Below are 15,941 nucleotides of genomic sequence, written 5' to 3' on the forward strand. Positions count from 1 at the left end.
AACTTACAAATGTGTTATTTTACTGCATTGAGACATGCATAACCTTGACAATATCTTAAATAAATTCCATCAAACACAATCAGGAAATCTCCCCTCTTAAATCCCACACTAGCGTCAACCTCTTTTGACCTCTTCCTTATTGTTGTTCTATATTCAGGCGTACAACTCATGCTCTCTTTTTTTAACCCCTGTGGTGTATGGTTATATATGTACTCACACATACATGGCCACTTTTAGCAGTGTCACCGGCCCATTTGATACCACATACCTCTTGACCTACCCTGACCTCCTTCTTCCTCACACACACAGCCGGATTGCTTTGTGAAATAAAACTGTCAGTTGCCAAGTCCAAATAAAAAACACCCTCCATCCCCCTTCCCACTACTTCACGCCCATGACATCCTTGAAATATAGATATAAATGAGAAAGGGATTAGTTTTTTTTTTTTTTTCTTTTAAATCTTCTCTCAAGTTTCGATACACCAGTTGGAATCAAATGTTTTTTTTTTACGGGTAGACAGTTGAAACTGGGTACACATTGTTGTGGGACTCATCTAATCAAAGTTAATATTGTGGTTTGGCATTTTGGTTAGAAAAGGTTTATTGCAACATGTATCTGTGCATTTATCTGTATTCTTTTGATTGCATTTTTGGCATATGCAATAAAGCTGTACATTTACAATAGAAAACAACTGAATAGCACACCTCGAAAATTTTCCATTTAATGAACCTGTATAGCACCCAAATCTTTGTTGGAGGTTTTGTGTGTGTGTGTGTGTGTGTGTGTGTGTGTGTGTGAATGATGATCTTTTGGGTAACCCAGGACAAGGAAAAGCTTGTGGAAAACAAGACACTGTCCAATTCTAACTTAGATTAAAAAAAAAAAACCCTCCTGTTCCATGTTGTAACAATTAAAATAAAAGAAAAGCATGGCAAATAATTGTATTTAAGATTATTTTTAATGTCAGTGACTATGAGGAAAAAAATACCTTAAACACAAGCAAGGGTACTGTATTGACGTTTGTGTGTTAACTTGGACCTGTTTTTTTTTTGTTAGTTTTTTTTTTTTACAGTAAGAAAAACACAAATTAAACAACAGACATTTAAAAAAATAATAGTGGTCGAACAAATCACAATGCTCATAATCCTTGTTTGAGTAACTAATCATCATCTAAGGAATCTGATCACGAGATTGTTTAATTTTGTCTTTTTTTGTAGAACTGTGCCAGCTCCCGACCATCCAGTTCTTTGACCTCTTCCCGTCCTGTAAGTTATCCTCTTGGATCAACCCCTAGCCAGGAGGAAGAGACCTACCCGTGCAACAGCACGTCCTCCAATAGGATGGAGGAAGAGAAGAGCAGAGGTGAGAGTTTTATTTTATTTCAACAGTTTTTATGACTTTTGCCACCATTTTAACAAGCATAAGTAAAAACCATTATGAAAGTACGGTTTAAAATATTACAATTATTAACATGTGTGATTAGAAACATTAGATGCACAGATTAGACCACAATTTGGCGAACAACCTGTTCTGCGCAGAATCCTGTTGTTTCTAGAATAAATGTCAGTGTTTTAAAATTGTTTTGTGTACCTTGACTTTTGAACTTTGTGTAAATAATTTTCAACTTAGCTGAAGAAGTTTTGCTAGAAAAGATTAGGCTGAATGCCAAACTCAGTTGTCAAGGAAACTTGATTGCTACGGGTCAGTGTCCATACAATTTGCTGTATCTACTTAGACACAAAAGACTTTTACCAATTGAAATATCTGAACCATTTTTGTAAAGTGCCTGGAGATGATTATAATGCATTGGTGCTTTATGATAAACTACATTCGAAACTGAATTTTAAGTCTGTAAATTGAACAACCAAACTTTTGTCCTTAAGTTTTAAATTAGGTAAAAAACTGTTTCAGATGAAAAACACCACACTGAGTGCTTTGTTTGATTAAACCCAAAATGCAAAAACAGTACATGGATAAAAACAAATACTGTATGATTTAAGTATGTACACCCCTCTGTAGTGTACAGGTCTTTGTTTGACCTCATCCAATTTTCAAATAGTTGAATAGCAGAAATTATAGCCCTCACAACAATACAGTAAAAAAAATAAGTTGGTACAAGTTTTTTAACATTCCCTTTATCTCTTCATAGACTTGTCACAGTATTTCAAATGGTTTTACATCTGTGTTTGTTTGAGATTATCATCCCAATGGGTGACTTACATTTCAACCAACCTTCTTCTGTTGCACCAATGTCCTCAGATTGACTCTTCACAGAATAATTATGTTTTTTTTTTAGTCAGTATGAGAAGTTGTAAGAAACTTACAGCCACATCCCTTTTCATTTTCTTCAAATTAGCAGAATTGCCTCCAGAATGTGTTGTAGGTTAAGGGTGTTGGCTGATTTTGGAAGGCAACAGTATAAAATTGTGCCCCATGTCTGTTCCTTTGCTGGTATTTCATCCAGACTTCATAGCAAGGCATTCTGAAATAGAAAATAGTGGCTGGCCTGTTGAGTGAAATCAGACATCAGAAGTACCCTATTCAACTTTAACACTAACCAGACTTCCTGGCTCTGGTTCAGCTCTCTGACCCATGCTGCGCTTGCCAGTGATGAACCCTGTTTCACTGTGGGAAAGATTGGGGGTACCAGTTTCAAAGAGGGCCAAAAAAGAGGGAGAGGTCGAGTCCTGCTTTCATTTTGTAACTTAAAACTAGTAACTTGGGTTTTTTTGAGCTGATGAGGCAGATGCAGAATTACATAATTTCTCTTTTTCTTGTTTCCTCTTTAAACTAAAAGCAGAAATACAAAGGATTTTAGTCTGCATTTCCCACTAGCGGCACATACAAAGGGTGTGTGGGGTGCTGCCCTCTCAGTTATGGAGGGAGAAAAACATCTGAAATTACAAAATAATCATCATATACATATTAACTTATTAAAAAATGTATAATAAGTGTGCGCTTAAATGCATTTGGAAGTATTTACACATCTCCAAATCAGGCTTGCCAAGATTTACTTTGTAACCAGCTGTCACTACCACTGCATTCAGCAAAATGAGCAGAAACAATGCTGCTCAAAACACATTGTGTGTAATGAGGTGCTATGAACATCATGTTTTAAATTCAATAAACTTTTTCAATAACATTTAAATGCATGTTACTGCATATATCTATATATATATATCTATATATATATATATATATATTTTTTTTTTTTTTTTCCAAAATGTTTTATCAACACTTTATTGCACCATCTGATGGTGGAAAACTGCAACTAAATATCATTTTACAGAGTGGCTCTTTAAATCTGTGAAAACTATGTAGGTAATAGTTTATGGCTTGTATAATAAAATTCACATTTGTAAAGTGCATGGGCTGCGTGTTGTCGGCCCTTATTGCTCCTCCGAATACCTCTCAGTCTGATTTACAACATTTCCTTTGCGAGTGATTTGCATGCTCCACCACATTATTACTCTCTTTCACTCGCTCACAGCAAAGTTATTAAATCAGTCCCTGTGGCACATTTACATGCTGAATCATCAGCGCAACCAGACACATCCAACTGAGCAGCAAACATAATGTTTCTGATAGAACACAAATGGAGAAATAATCACTTGTCAGATGATATTATGTAGTCCATTTGCTGCTCCTCTGGTTTGCCTCTACCTCGCCACTGCAACATGCAAATGTAATCGGCTTTATGTGATTAAGTGCTGGGATTGTAGAAGTGCTCACTCAGTGCCATGCAGTTATATTATGCAGAAGACAAATTTGCACAGTCAGTACCCTGCGACTAATCATCATGTCATGTCAAATCCTTTCTTAGCACTCTGGTGTATTTTTAACTGCACAAGTTAGTGTAGCTGTCGACTTTTGTGGTATATCTTTTACGTAATTGCTGTTTTGTTTTGAAGAGGCAAGAGTTTTATTATGTTCTCACACTTTTTTTCCAATTCAGATTAATTAAATATGATATTCACCAAATGACCCATGTAAGGAAATGATTGATTAAAATAATTAATTAAAATTTTTAGGTTCTAATAAGTTTCGACTGTGTTTTTTTTTTTTTTTTTTTTTTCAAAATTTCATTTTTTGCCAAACATTTATTTGATAATATTTACAGTGCAAACCCGACACTGTAAAAAAAATAAAATAAAAATAAGAGAAGCCCTTTTTTTCTTGACCACAAGGAAAATCAATACAGTTGACAAAAATAGAGGAAAGTTTGCCAGCATCATCTTACAATCCCAACTGTACAAAGTAGGCAGCATGTAGTTATATTGATGTTTTTCTGCATTAGGGACTTGCACACTTAAAAGCAAAACAGACATGAGGAAAGGACATTATGTGCAAGTGTTAAAGTAATGTCTGGAAGCATCAGTCAGGAAGTTAAAGCTTGGGCAAACGCACAGTGAATATTTAAACATTCTGCCAGATTAAGATAAAAGGGCTAACAATGGACAACAAGGTCAATGTTTTGGAGTGACATTCACAAAGTCCTGTCCTAAATCCCACAGAAAATTTGTGGGCAGAGCTAAACATTATGAGGGATAGACTTTAGACTTTATTGTCCCAAAGAGTACATTCTTATCCACAGACCAGCTCCTGTACTCCCGTCATCAAACAACCAGGTAGACAATAACATAGAGTACAGGACAAAATGTAACACCATCACATAAGATACAATATAAAATGATTTCCTCAAAAGGATGAATTTTACATGACTGTGGGCATCAGGCTTTTCCCAAAATGTGCTTTTCATAAGTCTGTGAGCACCACAGTGTTTGACCCCCACCATACAGTTTTAAAGGCAATGCTACCAGGTACTACGGCAGAGACTGTAAAGTCCTGAATTTAAAGAAAGTAAAAAAAGTTTGTCCTTTAATGCAGTAAAGATAAATATCTGGTTTCAGCTGGATGTGGCTTGCACAGAAGATTCTTCTCTTATCTTCCTGTGTACTCAAATTGGATGCCAAAGTTCTTCACAGCAGATGATGGGTTATATTCAGGGTATGTGTTGGGGGGAATTATAACCAAGCGTAGCACATGTTTGCTGTGCGCGGAGCAGAAGGACAAGTGCATAAAAAGGAGTGGGAGGTGAAGTATGGGGGATTTTGAACTGAAAGTGATGTGTGGGTGTTTGTCTGTGTAAATGAGTGTTGCATTTCTGATGAGAAGGATCTCAAACAATGACAGAGTTGAAGGTTGCGAGCCCTTTTGAGCTGCAATAACATGCTAGGCCATTTGTGTAGCCTCATGTAATTTTTTACTTTGCTTGGTTTCCTTTCATGTTCACATTATTCTAAGTCCACAGGTCGAAGAGTTTCCCTCTCTCGCCTCTTGTGCTTTGAGATGTGCCTGATTGGACTATGTATTTTTATAGCACTTCCTTACATTCATCTATATTCATAATTAACTTAAAATATGCACATATTGCACTTATAGTTATCATAACTTTAAGGTGTGGTCTGGTCTTAGCTGTCATCTTGACATACTCTGATAAAAACACATGCCATCTCTTGGTCAACTCAAAGCTTTTACTTGTTTTTGGACCCATAAATGAACCATTTTATCCCTTTGTACTCTTCTATTGCATTACAATTTTTTTTTTTTTATCTCTGTATTGAAAAACCGAGATAAATGAATTAGTGAATTTTGGTGGGAAGAATAAATTAAATCAATAAAAAATGGAAATTTTATTTATATATTATTTAAGATTTTAGAAAATTACTTTAAGTCATCAATTGTTAAAGCGTGTACCACCACAGGTTTTGTAAATCCCACGGCCTATTACTTGCACTCATACCAGATAATTTTTTTCTTAAATGAGATAACCAAATGTGCAAAAGTGTATGCAGTTATTGTGCACACACTGATATTTTTGACAATTGTTTTGCTTTCTCACATATTTCTGGGGTGTTTCTAATTAAGGAAGCGTAATTTACAGTTTCATGTTGTCCACAAAGTGTTTTTTAGAAAACGTTTGTTTAAAGCTAAGCCAACCCGCTTTGTAGGAAGCTAATTCCAGTTTGAGTCTGACATTTGACACCTTTTCCCTTCTTCCATTCCACACGTGTTATATTTTATATTTATTTGTTGGATTTTAATATGTGTTTATGTGTTAGCATTTCTTGCAATTTGGGGCCTTGCAGATAGAAAACAGTTTGGTGGTCTATCAAATGCATCTTCTGCAAATTATACACAGACTTTTGCTGACATCACACTGGGGTTGACTCTAACTTACTTTCCTCTCTCACACACTACAGGTTGTCATCCATATTTAGCTTATTTCACTGACATGAAACAGGATCCCAGTCGAAAGACTTTTCTTGTGGAAAGACGTGCTCAAAGTGATTTCATCTTAGTACTTGCTACCAGATCACCTACTGCTTTTGCAAATGTGCTATAGTTGGTCATGCACTTTGGGGACTGTAGGTGGACTGCTGCAAAATCAGAACATAACTACAACTATTTAACAATAAGATTTATTTTTTTAGTGTTCACATATTTTTCAAAACAGGAGGACATTAAAATGATGCACATTGGCATTAAATGTCTTGATATCCTAAAATATAACCTTTCTTCTTTCCCTTCTTCTTTCCTTCTTTTCTTGTAGGCATTCAGATCATTTCCTAAAAGTTATTACAGGTATTAGTTCAATTTCATAAGTCCAAATTAGTCCTTTTTCTTATCATTCATTGGGCTTCATAAAGTTTGCACTGCTTTCTAATAGCCTATTTGACTCAGGAAAAATTAGCTAAATTCTGTGAATTCCCTCATTTTCTGAAGAATGTCTTTATCTGACAGGATCTTACCTTAACCCCTGACAGCTCCTTTCAAAATCATTCCATAAATACACTGAGCAGTAAGAACACACTTTCCTGAAATCACAATTTTCTTTTATAAGATCTGATGCTTTCTAGGCATCAGTTAACATCATTTTCAGATAACCTTGCGGCAGCTTGAAGAAACTCTACTTTACAGTTGTATTAAAGCTATTCTGCTAAGAAAATTGGGACAAAATTCCACCATAAATATAAACTGACTGTCAGTTATCGCAAACATCCCAAATTGTGTCACAACCAGCTATTATCTTTTGTGGGGAACAACTTATTTTGCAAAGAGCCTGGTTGCTTTTCCTCTTATTTAATAAATTAAATTGCCATTAGAAAAACTGTGTTTTATATTTATTTGTTGGATTTTAATATGTGTTTATGTGTTTGACAATCTGAAACAAGTGTGACAGTCGCCTTCTTCTGCCTCTCAACTACTGTTGGCTTGTTGTTGTTTTAAATGAAACGAAAACCTGAGTGTTCTCCCTAGTTAAAATATTTTTTCACACTCCACAGGTATCTCAGCACTACCACGGTTAAAAAAAAGCAAGTAGAAGAATTTGATCCTCTGGGAACTGACATCATCCTGATAATCACTCTAGCAGAACCATAGACACTAGAAGTGAGGCATGCACATGTTTGTGTCTGTATGACAGAGAGGTATTTGGCATCTAAGAAGCAGCTTGTGTTTAGTGTCTCACTGATGCAAACTGATGTGTACTAATTCCACATCTGCTCTAACCAAACAGGGTTTGAGAGTTCAGCCAAGTCACAAAATATTCACTTCCTTACAATTTATCCTCCTATTCTCTCTCACTCCTTTTTCCTCTGTACACGAATTAAACTTAATTCCCCCCAGCATCCTTTTTACATTTTGAAATGATGGACAACTAAATACATATGACGTTGGGTTTGTGTGCGTGTGGAATGAGATTTGGCTCAGCTATCTGGGGGAAGTGCGGCCCTGAAATAGGCTCTTGTCATGTGGGCTGAAGCTTTGAAGAACCTGATTGTAGCCTCACAGTGTAAACAAACAAGCGGTGGGTGAAATGTGCTATCAGTTTGCCATATATTTACATTCCCCTACCACTCACAGCTTGGTTTCTGTCAATCTCAATATTACATCTGATTTGTTAGTTTCTTATTTACTTTATAACTTTTCTTTGATAGTTCTTCCTCCCATTCTTTGTTTTACCCACCCAATCCAATTATGTCACACAACTGGTGAATAGTACTCATAGTATTTGTTGTTCCAAGACTAAATTTGGAAACGGAACTTGTGGCAAGAATTGAGATTTTGATTTACATGTCTACTGTAAAATGTCTTGAATCAGTTCTTAGATCATTTGAAACACTTAAACAGCTACATTCCCTGCACTTGCATTGTGGCGTGGTATTTTATATTTATCACCCCAATATAACCCATCCAGAGTTGAAAAATTGAGTCCATTTGGTACCTTTAAACGCAGCTGTTTATGCATATTTGTCCAACTGCTACAAGTTGCGCTAGGCTTTACACATTTGTTTTCCACAGCTGTTCTGCATAAAACACCACACTATCATACACAAGTGAAAGTCTGGTGAGGGGAATCTATTCATAATTCAGAGAAACAACAAGGCACAGTCCATGCTGTTGTCAGTAATAACAAATTGAGGAGGAAAACAGTTGAATTTGTATCTGCTTATGGAGGTTGACTACATTATATATACTGCAGGAGCTGCTGAGTGGAGGGTAATAGGATATATGATGGATGGCCAAGCCACATGCGCTCCCATCCCTCTGGGTTATTCATCTGTTTATCTGCTTATTTATTTATTCTTTCACCCAGAAAGACCCTCACAAACTCAAGATTTGCCTAAGTTGCATAATAGTAAGAGGGGAAAAAAAAGATGAGCACTGGGCAGTATGGAAATAGGTCCAAACACTTCGAGGTCTGGAAGTTGTCTGCTGTGCATGTGTCAGGTGTACTAATGTCTGTGCTGGTTCTGGTTGTTTAAGTGATTTGCAGCATCTTAAGTTTTGATAAATCCTATATCAGTTTGAGAACAAAGAAAAGAAAGTTTCCCTCTGTGAGGTTTCTGTGAAACCACGTTAACTCTGCGTGCATGCAATTTGCAAAGTTAACTAAGAACAAGAGTTGTTAAGAGGGGTTGAGTTTTATAGCATTTTATAATGTTATTCCCTCATGAAACGCATATCTGGACTGTTGCTTTGATTTTTTTTTCTTGCCTGTTTGAGAAATTGTTCTACATTAACTTTCTGTTACCTTCATTACTATAGTTTTTAGTCTTTTATTGTCTATTTAATGGCTTCAGTATATATATATATATATATATATATATATATATATATATATATATATATATATATATATAGCCAAAAAAAGAAAAAGAATAGGAAATCACATCTACCTAGACCCCTGTGACATGAGTTAACGGCCAGCACATGTAATCTTCAGATAACTGCCTTTCATGTTTAACCCTGTCAGTGCTCCACTATCAAGGGTGTCATTCAAGGACCTGCATGTGCCCTGGGATAGGTCACCTCCCCTGGGCCACCAGGTCTCACATCCCCTCTCCCTCAGCCCACTCTGTTTCCCCCATCTGGCACAATGGCACAATTAGTTTTGTAAATGAATGAATGTGCAGCATTTGGTTACTGAAATACATTTATTTCAATATCCGTTAGAATCCGTTGTCCATCTGGATAAGCAAATTTCATGTAATTTAACAATCATGACAGAAAAAACATCAGCCACAACCAGCACCTCCACCCCCTTTGCAAGAACGTTTTTCCATCATCCACATCTCAACAGTCCATGGCAACGACATATCCGCAGCTTACGACAGAAAAAAGTGGGGAAAAGGGAGAGAGGAAGGCGGTAAGGGGAGGCAGTGTGGTTAGGCTGTAGATCAGGGCTGGGAGGATGGCGGCACGACCAGGAGGTGACAGGGGAATAACATCCCTTTCTCCTCAATCGACAGGGACCATAACTCCTGCCTCTCCAGGGACAGATTGAGAAAGGCAATAGCCCTAGGGGCTGTGAAGCACGGATGCTTAGGAGAATTGAAAGTTAAAAGAAAAATGCAGTTTGCTGAGCCACTGCCACTGATTGAGCCAGACGTGTTGTTTGTGGCCACTGGATTTTATTTTTTTTTTCTTTCTCGTTTCATGTAATTTAAAAAAGGAGTCCAAACGGAATACTGTCCAAGTTGATGATCAAACAGTAAATCTCCATGGGTTATTGGAGAACATGGCCCCACAGAGTTTCCTAGAGATACAAGTGAATGTGTTATTTGTGTTTTTAACCAGAGAGGTTGGAAGAGACTAGAACAGAAGTCTGTGTGGCATGCAGAGCAGGACCACCAAACCGGAGCTTGATTTTAAGTGCTGAAGCTCTTGGCATATCACAGACTATTTTGGATACTACTATGTTAGAGATTATGGATTGGCTGCTGTACTCTCTGCATGTTATTCCATGCTTTTATTTTAGTTGTATTTGTTTTTCTATATATGTTGACATCCTATGATTTTATTTAGATTTATAGATTGCCTGCTAAAGCATATAATTATTGCTACGTATTAGAGTTTTTCTTTCATCCGTTCAAATTCTCTATCACCAGTTTTGTTCCTTCTCATGTAAGCAAAAATTTGAGTGACGGTGAATTCCTTCAAATCTTTGTATCTCATCAAGCAAAGCTGTTTTCTGCGTTACATCATGAGAATTCCCTTCAGCCTATCCGAGTTTCAGTCTCTACAGTCTTCTGTCTGAAACTTCACCGTTCCCTTTCTACCACAGTTTTAATCCTGCACTCTGGAGCTTAACAGGCGAGAGCAGCCGCGGAGCAGCTTTCATAGCCTGATCAATTTCCCAGCAGCTCATTGAGTAGCTTTTAATCCCCATTTTATTTTCAGTTGTAACCCACAGACAGTAAGTCGCTCCGGGGCTCTCGTGATGCCCGCTGCAAGGCAAGAGACAATAAATTTTAATACATTGTCTCTGGGAAATTACACGTGTTTAATCATTGATTTTTATTGGCTCATCATGATAACATTATTCGAGCTGGTGAGGCTGGGATCATAAAAAGAAAAGAGCTTGAATTAGTAATGACATATTCAAGACTGAACTTGGCAAATAGAAATGTGAGCACAGGCTAGTTTCTTTGTCTAATGCACAGGTTATTGATTGGCAGTGTAACTGTAATATCAATGGACAATATAGTGCAGTACTTTTTAAAACCCTCTTGTGTTATAAAGAAGAACAGTCATGAGCTATTTTATCTCCTGTTTTATTGGATCAGTCTGCATGGTGGACCCAAGATTTACTAACTAGATATTTATTTTCAAATTGATTCTGAATTGAAATGCAACATATTTGTTTGTCTCTCAGGGACTCTATAGGATGCAAAGTTAACCTTTTTTCAGTGTAGCTTTACTATTTTGAATCAAAATTGCACTTAATTATTTTCATCTTTCTAAAATATTTGAACATTATAGAAATTATTTGTTCAGTGTACCTAAAAGAAGAAAAAAAATTCAATTTGATTTGAAAACATTTGTCTTATTGTTTTTAGACCTTGATATTACCTGATTTTACAAAATACTGAAGTTCATGACCACACAGCTTAAATTATTTGTTTTACCGTGCTGAATTAACAGCTTTAACTGCATAAAATCTGTACATTTCTTAATTTCTTCAAAATTTTAATGTTCAATATTCAATATATATTTACTGTTTTCTTTAAAAAGTAAGAAAATCCTATTCTTTTTTTTAATGAATTGAAAAAGGAAAAAGAAGCAGAGATTATTTGATTTCAAACCGTTTCAGTCTCTCATTAGCTTTAGTTGAACCCGAGGACAAAGTAACCTTTACAGTCCATACTGAGTTATTCATTTTGAGATTCAAGGTATTTTTGTCAAATTCATTAAAACTGTTTTTTTTCTTTTTTTTTTTTATTTGCTTGAATGTGTGGAAACTAAACAGAAACAGTATTTCATTTATTATCAGGTGTATGGAAGGATCCAAAACAATTTGGACTGAAGAAAAAAAATCTGTTGCATCCTTCTTAGCTTTTCATTTGATGTTCTTAATTTTCTTTTACCTTCACTATATTTCATTCTAGCGAGTAGAGAGCATGAAAGGTGAAATTTAAATGTGTTGGCATCAAGATTTATCGACTGGTTATAAAAAAAAAAAGAATACCGGGATCATTAAGTCCAACTCTACTGCCATCAGGCTGATGAAAGCCTTCATACACACAAATTCCATAATGCCTGCTGTGTGTGCTTGTGTGTATAAGAGATGTGTTAAGGTAGATTGACTTTTAATATAAATGGGAGAGGTGTCTATTGACATCCATATAGTTCTGCCCTCTGTGTCCCTGGTAACCTTATTACACTTAAGAGTGCTGCAGAAAACGCACAAGTTTTATAAACATTGCATGAAACCGTGGAATACCTGTGTGTCTTTGGGTATTTCCTGCTTTGTTTTGTCTACTTATAAATGCCCTATTAAGGGCTGTGGATGAACACAGAGGTGAGTTCACCAGCTTACCTGTGGGTGCAGAGTGCTCTCCGTGTAAGTTCCCCCTGATGCGCGCACACATAAAACATACACACTCAAACTCATACTGGGGGCAGGTTAGCCCTGCTCGACACCAGCACCTGCTCCGCTGAAGGTGAAAGAAGTGCTCACTTGAGCTCATTGAAAAGTAGATGTGACAGTAAATTTTTCAGGCCCTTGTGAGATGGGAGATCTTGTTATAGCAGTCAGGATGGGGGTCAGGGCAGTGGCTGCTTGATGATTGAGGAAAAGAGAAGTAAATTCATTCTGCTTCGGGCACTTTGTCAAGTGCCAGTAGCTTACCGCTGAGAGCCACTCACCCATCACCGTGTTACGGCCCCAGAGGTCACATCCACCACCATAAATCTGCCTCGCCTCCTCGCCTGCTAAACCTATTGCCTCACCCCGACTGAGCACGGGCAGGGAGAGATGCTGCAGCTGCTTCAGCTACCGCTCATAGTCACTCAAATGAAAAAAAAGAAGACAGAGGAGGGAACATAGATTGTCCTTTTTGATGCTGCTGATGGTGTAAGCAGAACACTGGGAGTGCTTTACACAAGGGGGTGAGGCACTCTTAGGATGAATGGTTGTGTGTGCGAGAAAGAGGAAATGCATTTGGAATGGATGCTATTTTGTATAGAAAAGTGATATGTATGCTTATGCAGTTTGATTATTAGCATATTTCCCTTTTTTTTTTTTGCATTTTCAACAGTTTGCCCTTGTATATTTGAGCGACTATGTTTTGTTTTTAGCTGACATGAAAACAATTTAAAAGCTCAGAACTGTGCAGAACAAATACAAATGCTTACAAATATAGTGAGAGAGGGTGTCTGAGTGCCAAGTTGGTGGTTTGTAAATCACAAAAGTTTCTCTGAAACCTCAGACTCAAACTCTCTTTCTTCTTACTCCAGCCATGTGTTTTTCTCAAACTCTTCTATGATCTGCTTCAGTCAAGTAGAGAATGCCAACTCCTTTAAACATGCTCTAGCTTTCTCTGAGTCCTGTGGATTGTGATGAGAGGTGTTTGTGTATGAGGCTTCATGTCGCTCCTTGATTGCTTTAAAAAAAGGGAATTCAGAGACTTGGGTTGGGTTCCTTTTCATACTTCTCAATCTACTTCTGGTAAAGCTGCTGTCACAGTATTTATTATCTTGCAATGTATGTTGGCATGTCTAAACATGCATTTGACATGGGTCTAAACACCGAGGAATGAAACCCATATGTCACTTCTATGAAAAAAGCACATTAATGATAACCCGTATCCGTCTTCCTTTGACTACTTACAGTGGAATAATGAATCATGTCAAAAAGGCCAAATGACTTTAAACTGATTTCCTGAACAGTGAATTCACTGGTATCCAGTTATAGCAGATTGTAACTGGGAAGATATTGTCAACAGTGTTTTTTACAGATCCATGTGCAAAAGTAGTTGGTTGCAAACACTGATAAATACTTCAATTACAATATTCTTATTATACACTTAAGAAACTCCCCTTTTAGAAACAGCAAGTATGATCCCGAGCTGCAAGGTAGAGCAGTTTTGTAGGTGGAGTTCTACAGGATCTTATAGAACAAGATTGTGTAGTAAAATGCCACAATATTTCTTGTGAACTAGACTTCTTCTTAAAAAAGTGTAAGCTGCTTTTTGAAACTTTTGAAAGTCATTTAGTAAGGATCACCTTTTTGATTAACCAGCAACACTTGTTTACAAAATGATGGGATAGTGGTACATCACTTTTAAATTGTGTAGTAGAATTTAGATACCCTGAGGGAAAGAAAACGTAATAGAATGACAGAAAAAATACAAGTGTTTCATAAGTATTGTGAGAAAAATTTGATTGCCAAACCATATCTGCTGAGGATGCTAAAATTGGCATGTGACTGATAGTTTCCTTAAACCGAAGGACTAGTTCATAGTTTTTTAACGAATGTGGACACCATGTGATTCACTTACGTTCATAAAAGTAATACTGAGAGTAATTCAACACTAAAAATAGGCAATGGAAGTACAAATTGAGGTTCATAAAACCTTTATTTATGAAAATACAAAAGGTAGCAATTCTGATGCTCCTTTATCACTAGTACCACCCTAGAAACAGATGAGCCCCATTGACTAGTCCAATACATTTTAATGGGGCACCTCTGTCAGTTTATTTAATGTCTTCTATTCACTTATTATAATGGAACTTCAGTGTCAGAAACTGTATTTATTCATCAGAACCACTATACACATTTGTGTGAGCCACATATTGCACATATCTGATGCACATTTCGGTAACAACTTATTTGCATGTTTTCTTTTCTCTCACTTCTACAGTATTTCACAAATGTTATTGAGAATGCTCATTGTTATTTCCTATTCTCTCATGCAGTCACATAAAACAGACACATTCACATAAGTAAAACCCATAGCGATCCTGTTCTTTGCTTCTTAATTGATAATTGATACATTATAATGGAATTTTTTTATATTTTTGCTATATGCTTGCACATTTCTGCAATGGTAGTAGAGGGCTGAAGTCAGTGGTAGGATAAAGAATCTGGGTCTGGTGAGGTTTTTGTGTATTTGTTGGTGTGTTGATGTTTGCACATGTGCTTGTTTTATAGTTTTACACATTTTCAGTGATTGTTTCTTTCTAGTCTTTATTGTCATACACCGCACTGCAATTATACATCTTTGTGTGGTCATGTGCATTAAGTTGTCAGTGTGATTGTGTGTGTACAAATGTAAGCACGCATCTTTCAAGCTTGTAATATGTCACCGGCTGTCTGTTTTCAATAAAGCTTCTTATTAGCTGGAGATTACCCTGCCTGTATCTGGCTTCTTTCAGCAATTCACTGGAAATTGGAAAGGCCAGGGGCACACTGGGAAAAAAAGGAGTGAAAACTTCCTGAACCCAACCTTCCCTCTGCACCGCTCACTGCCAATGTTACCCTCATCTTTTCAGAAAACTTTTTAGTTGTTTGTCCTCCAAACATTACCAAACTCTGATTTGGTGAAATGCAGTTACTTTCCACGCAAACTGCATAAATGTTCTTTTTACCGTGCAACACTAACGCTTTATCACAGCACAACTGTTCTGATTGAATTGATAACGACTGCTATGTTCAGTTACAGTTTCCAGTGTCGTTGGTGTCATTATTTGTAATACTACATCGCATGTAGGTTTCATTGTGATCTACATTGTGATGCATATTTAATTTTTTATTTCAAGACAATTCATGAACAAAGCCACATTTAAATGGCATCATCAGAAGGACATTCACTTTGCTTTATCAAATACAAGAAAAGACACAAGAGTTTGGATCCTGATGCTGTAGTGTGCCTGGGAATGTTTTAAGAAGCCTGTACGTCCAATGTCAAACAACGGACTTTCAGAGGCCCATAACAAAATATGTAATTATATCTGTAAAATCGCCACAAATAAATTTGCCAAGTTTTGAAACTTTTGAAAGATTTCTTTTTTTTTTTTTTTTTTTTTTTTTTTTTCTTTTTTTTGGACCCACCTTTAGGTTTTATTGTTTCTTCCCAAAAAAAAAAAATTTC

General features: G+C 36.6%; 1 protein-coding gene across 1 annotated transcript in view; it reads left to right on the forward strand.

Annotated features, from left to right (window-relative positions):
- Nucleotides 1–15,941, forward strand: part of LOC106948507 (adhesion G-protein coupled receptor D2) — a 92,149-nt gene that overhangs the window by 45,964 nt on the left and 30,244 nt on the right. The window contains exon 23 of the mRNA XM_015034227.1: nt 1,218–1,362. Coding sequence (XP_014889713.1) covers nt 1,218–1,362 — 145 coding nt within the window. The remainder of the gene's footprint in view (nt 1–1,217; nt 1,363–15,941) is intronic.

Source organism: Poecilia latipinna, unplaced genomic scaffold, assembly GCF_001443285.1.
Source record: "Poecilia latipinna isolate Pla-1442-1.1 unplaced genomic scaffold, P_latipinna-1.0 Scaffold291, whole genome shotgun sequence".
In the NCBI taxonomy this organism is placed as follows: Eukaryota; Metazoa; Chordata; class Actinopteri; order Cyprinodontiformes; family Poeciliidae; genus Poecilia; species Poecilia latipinna.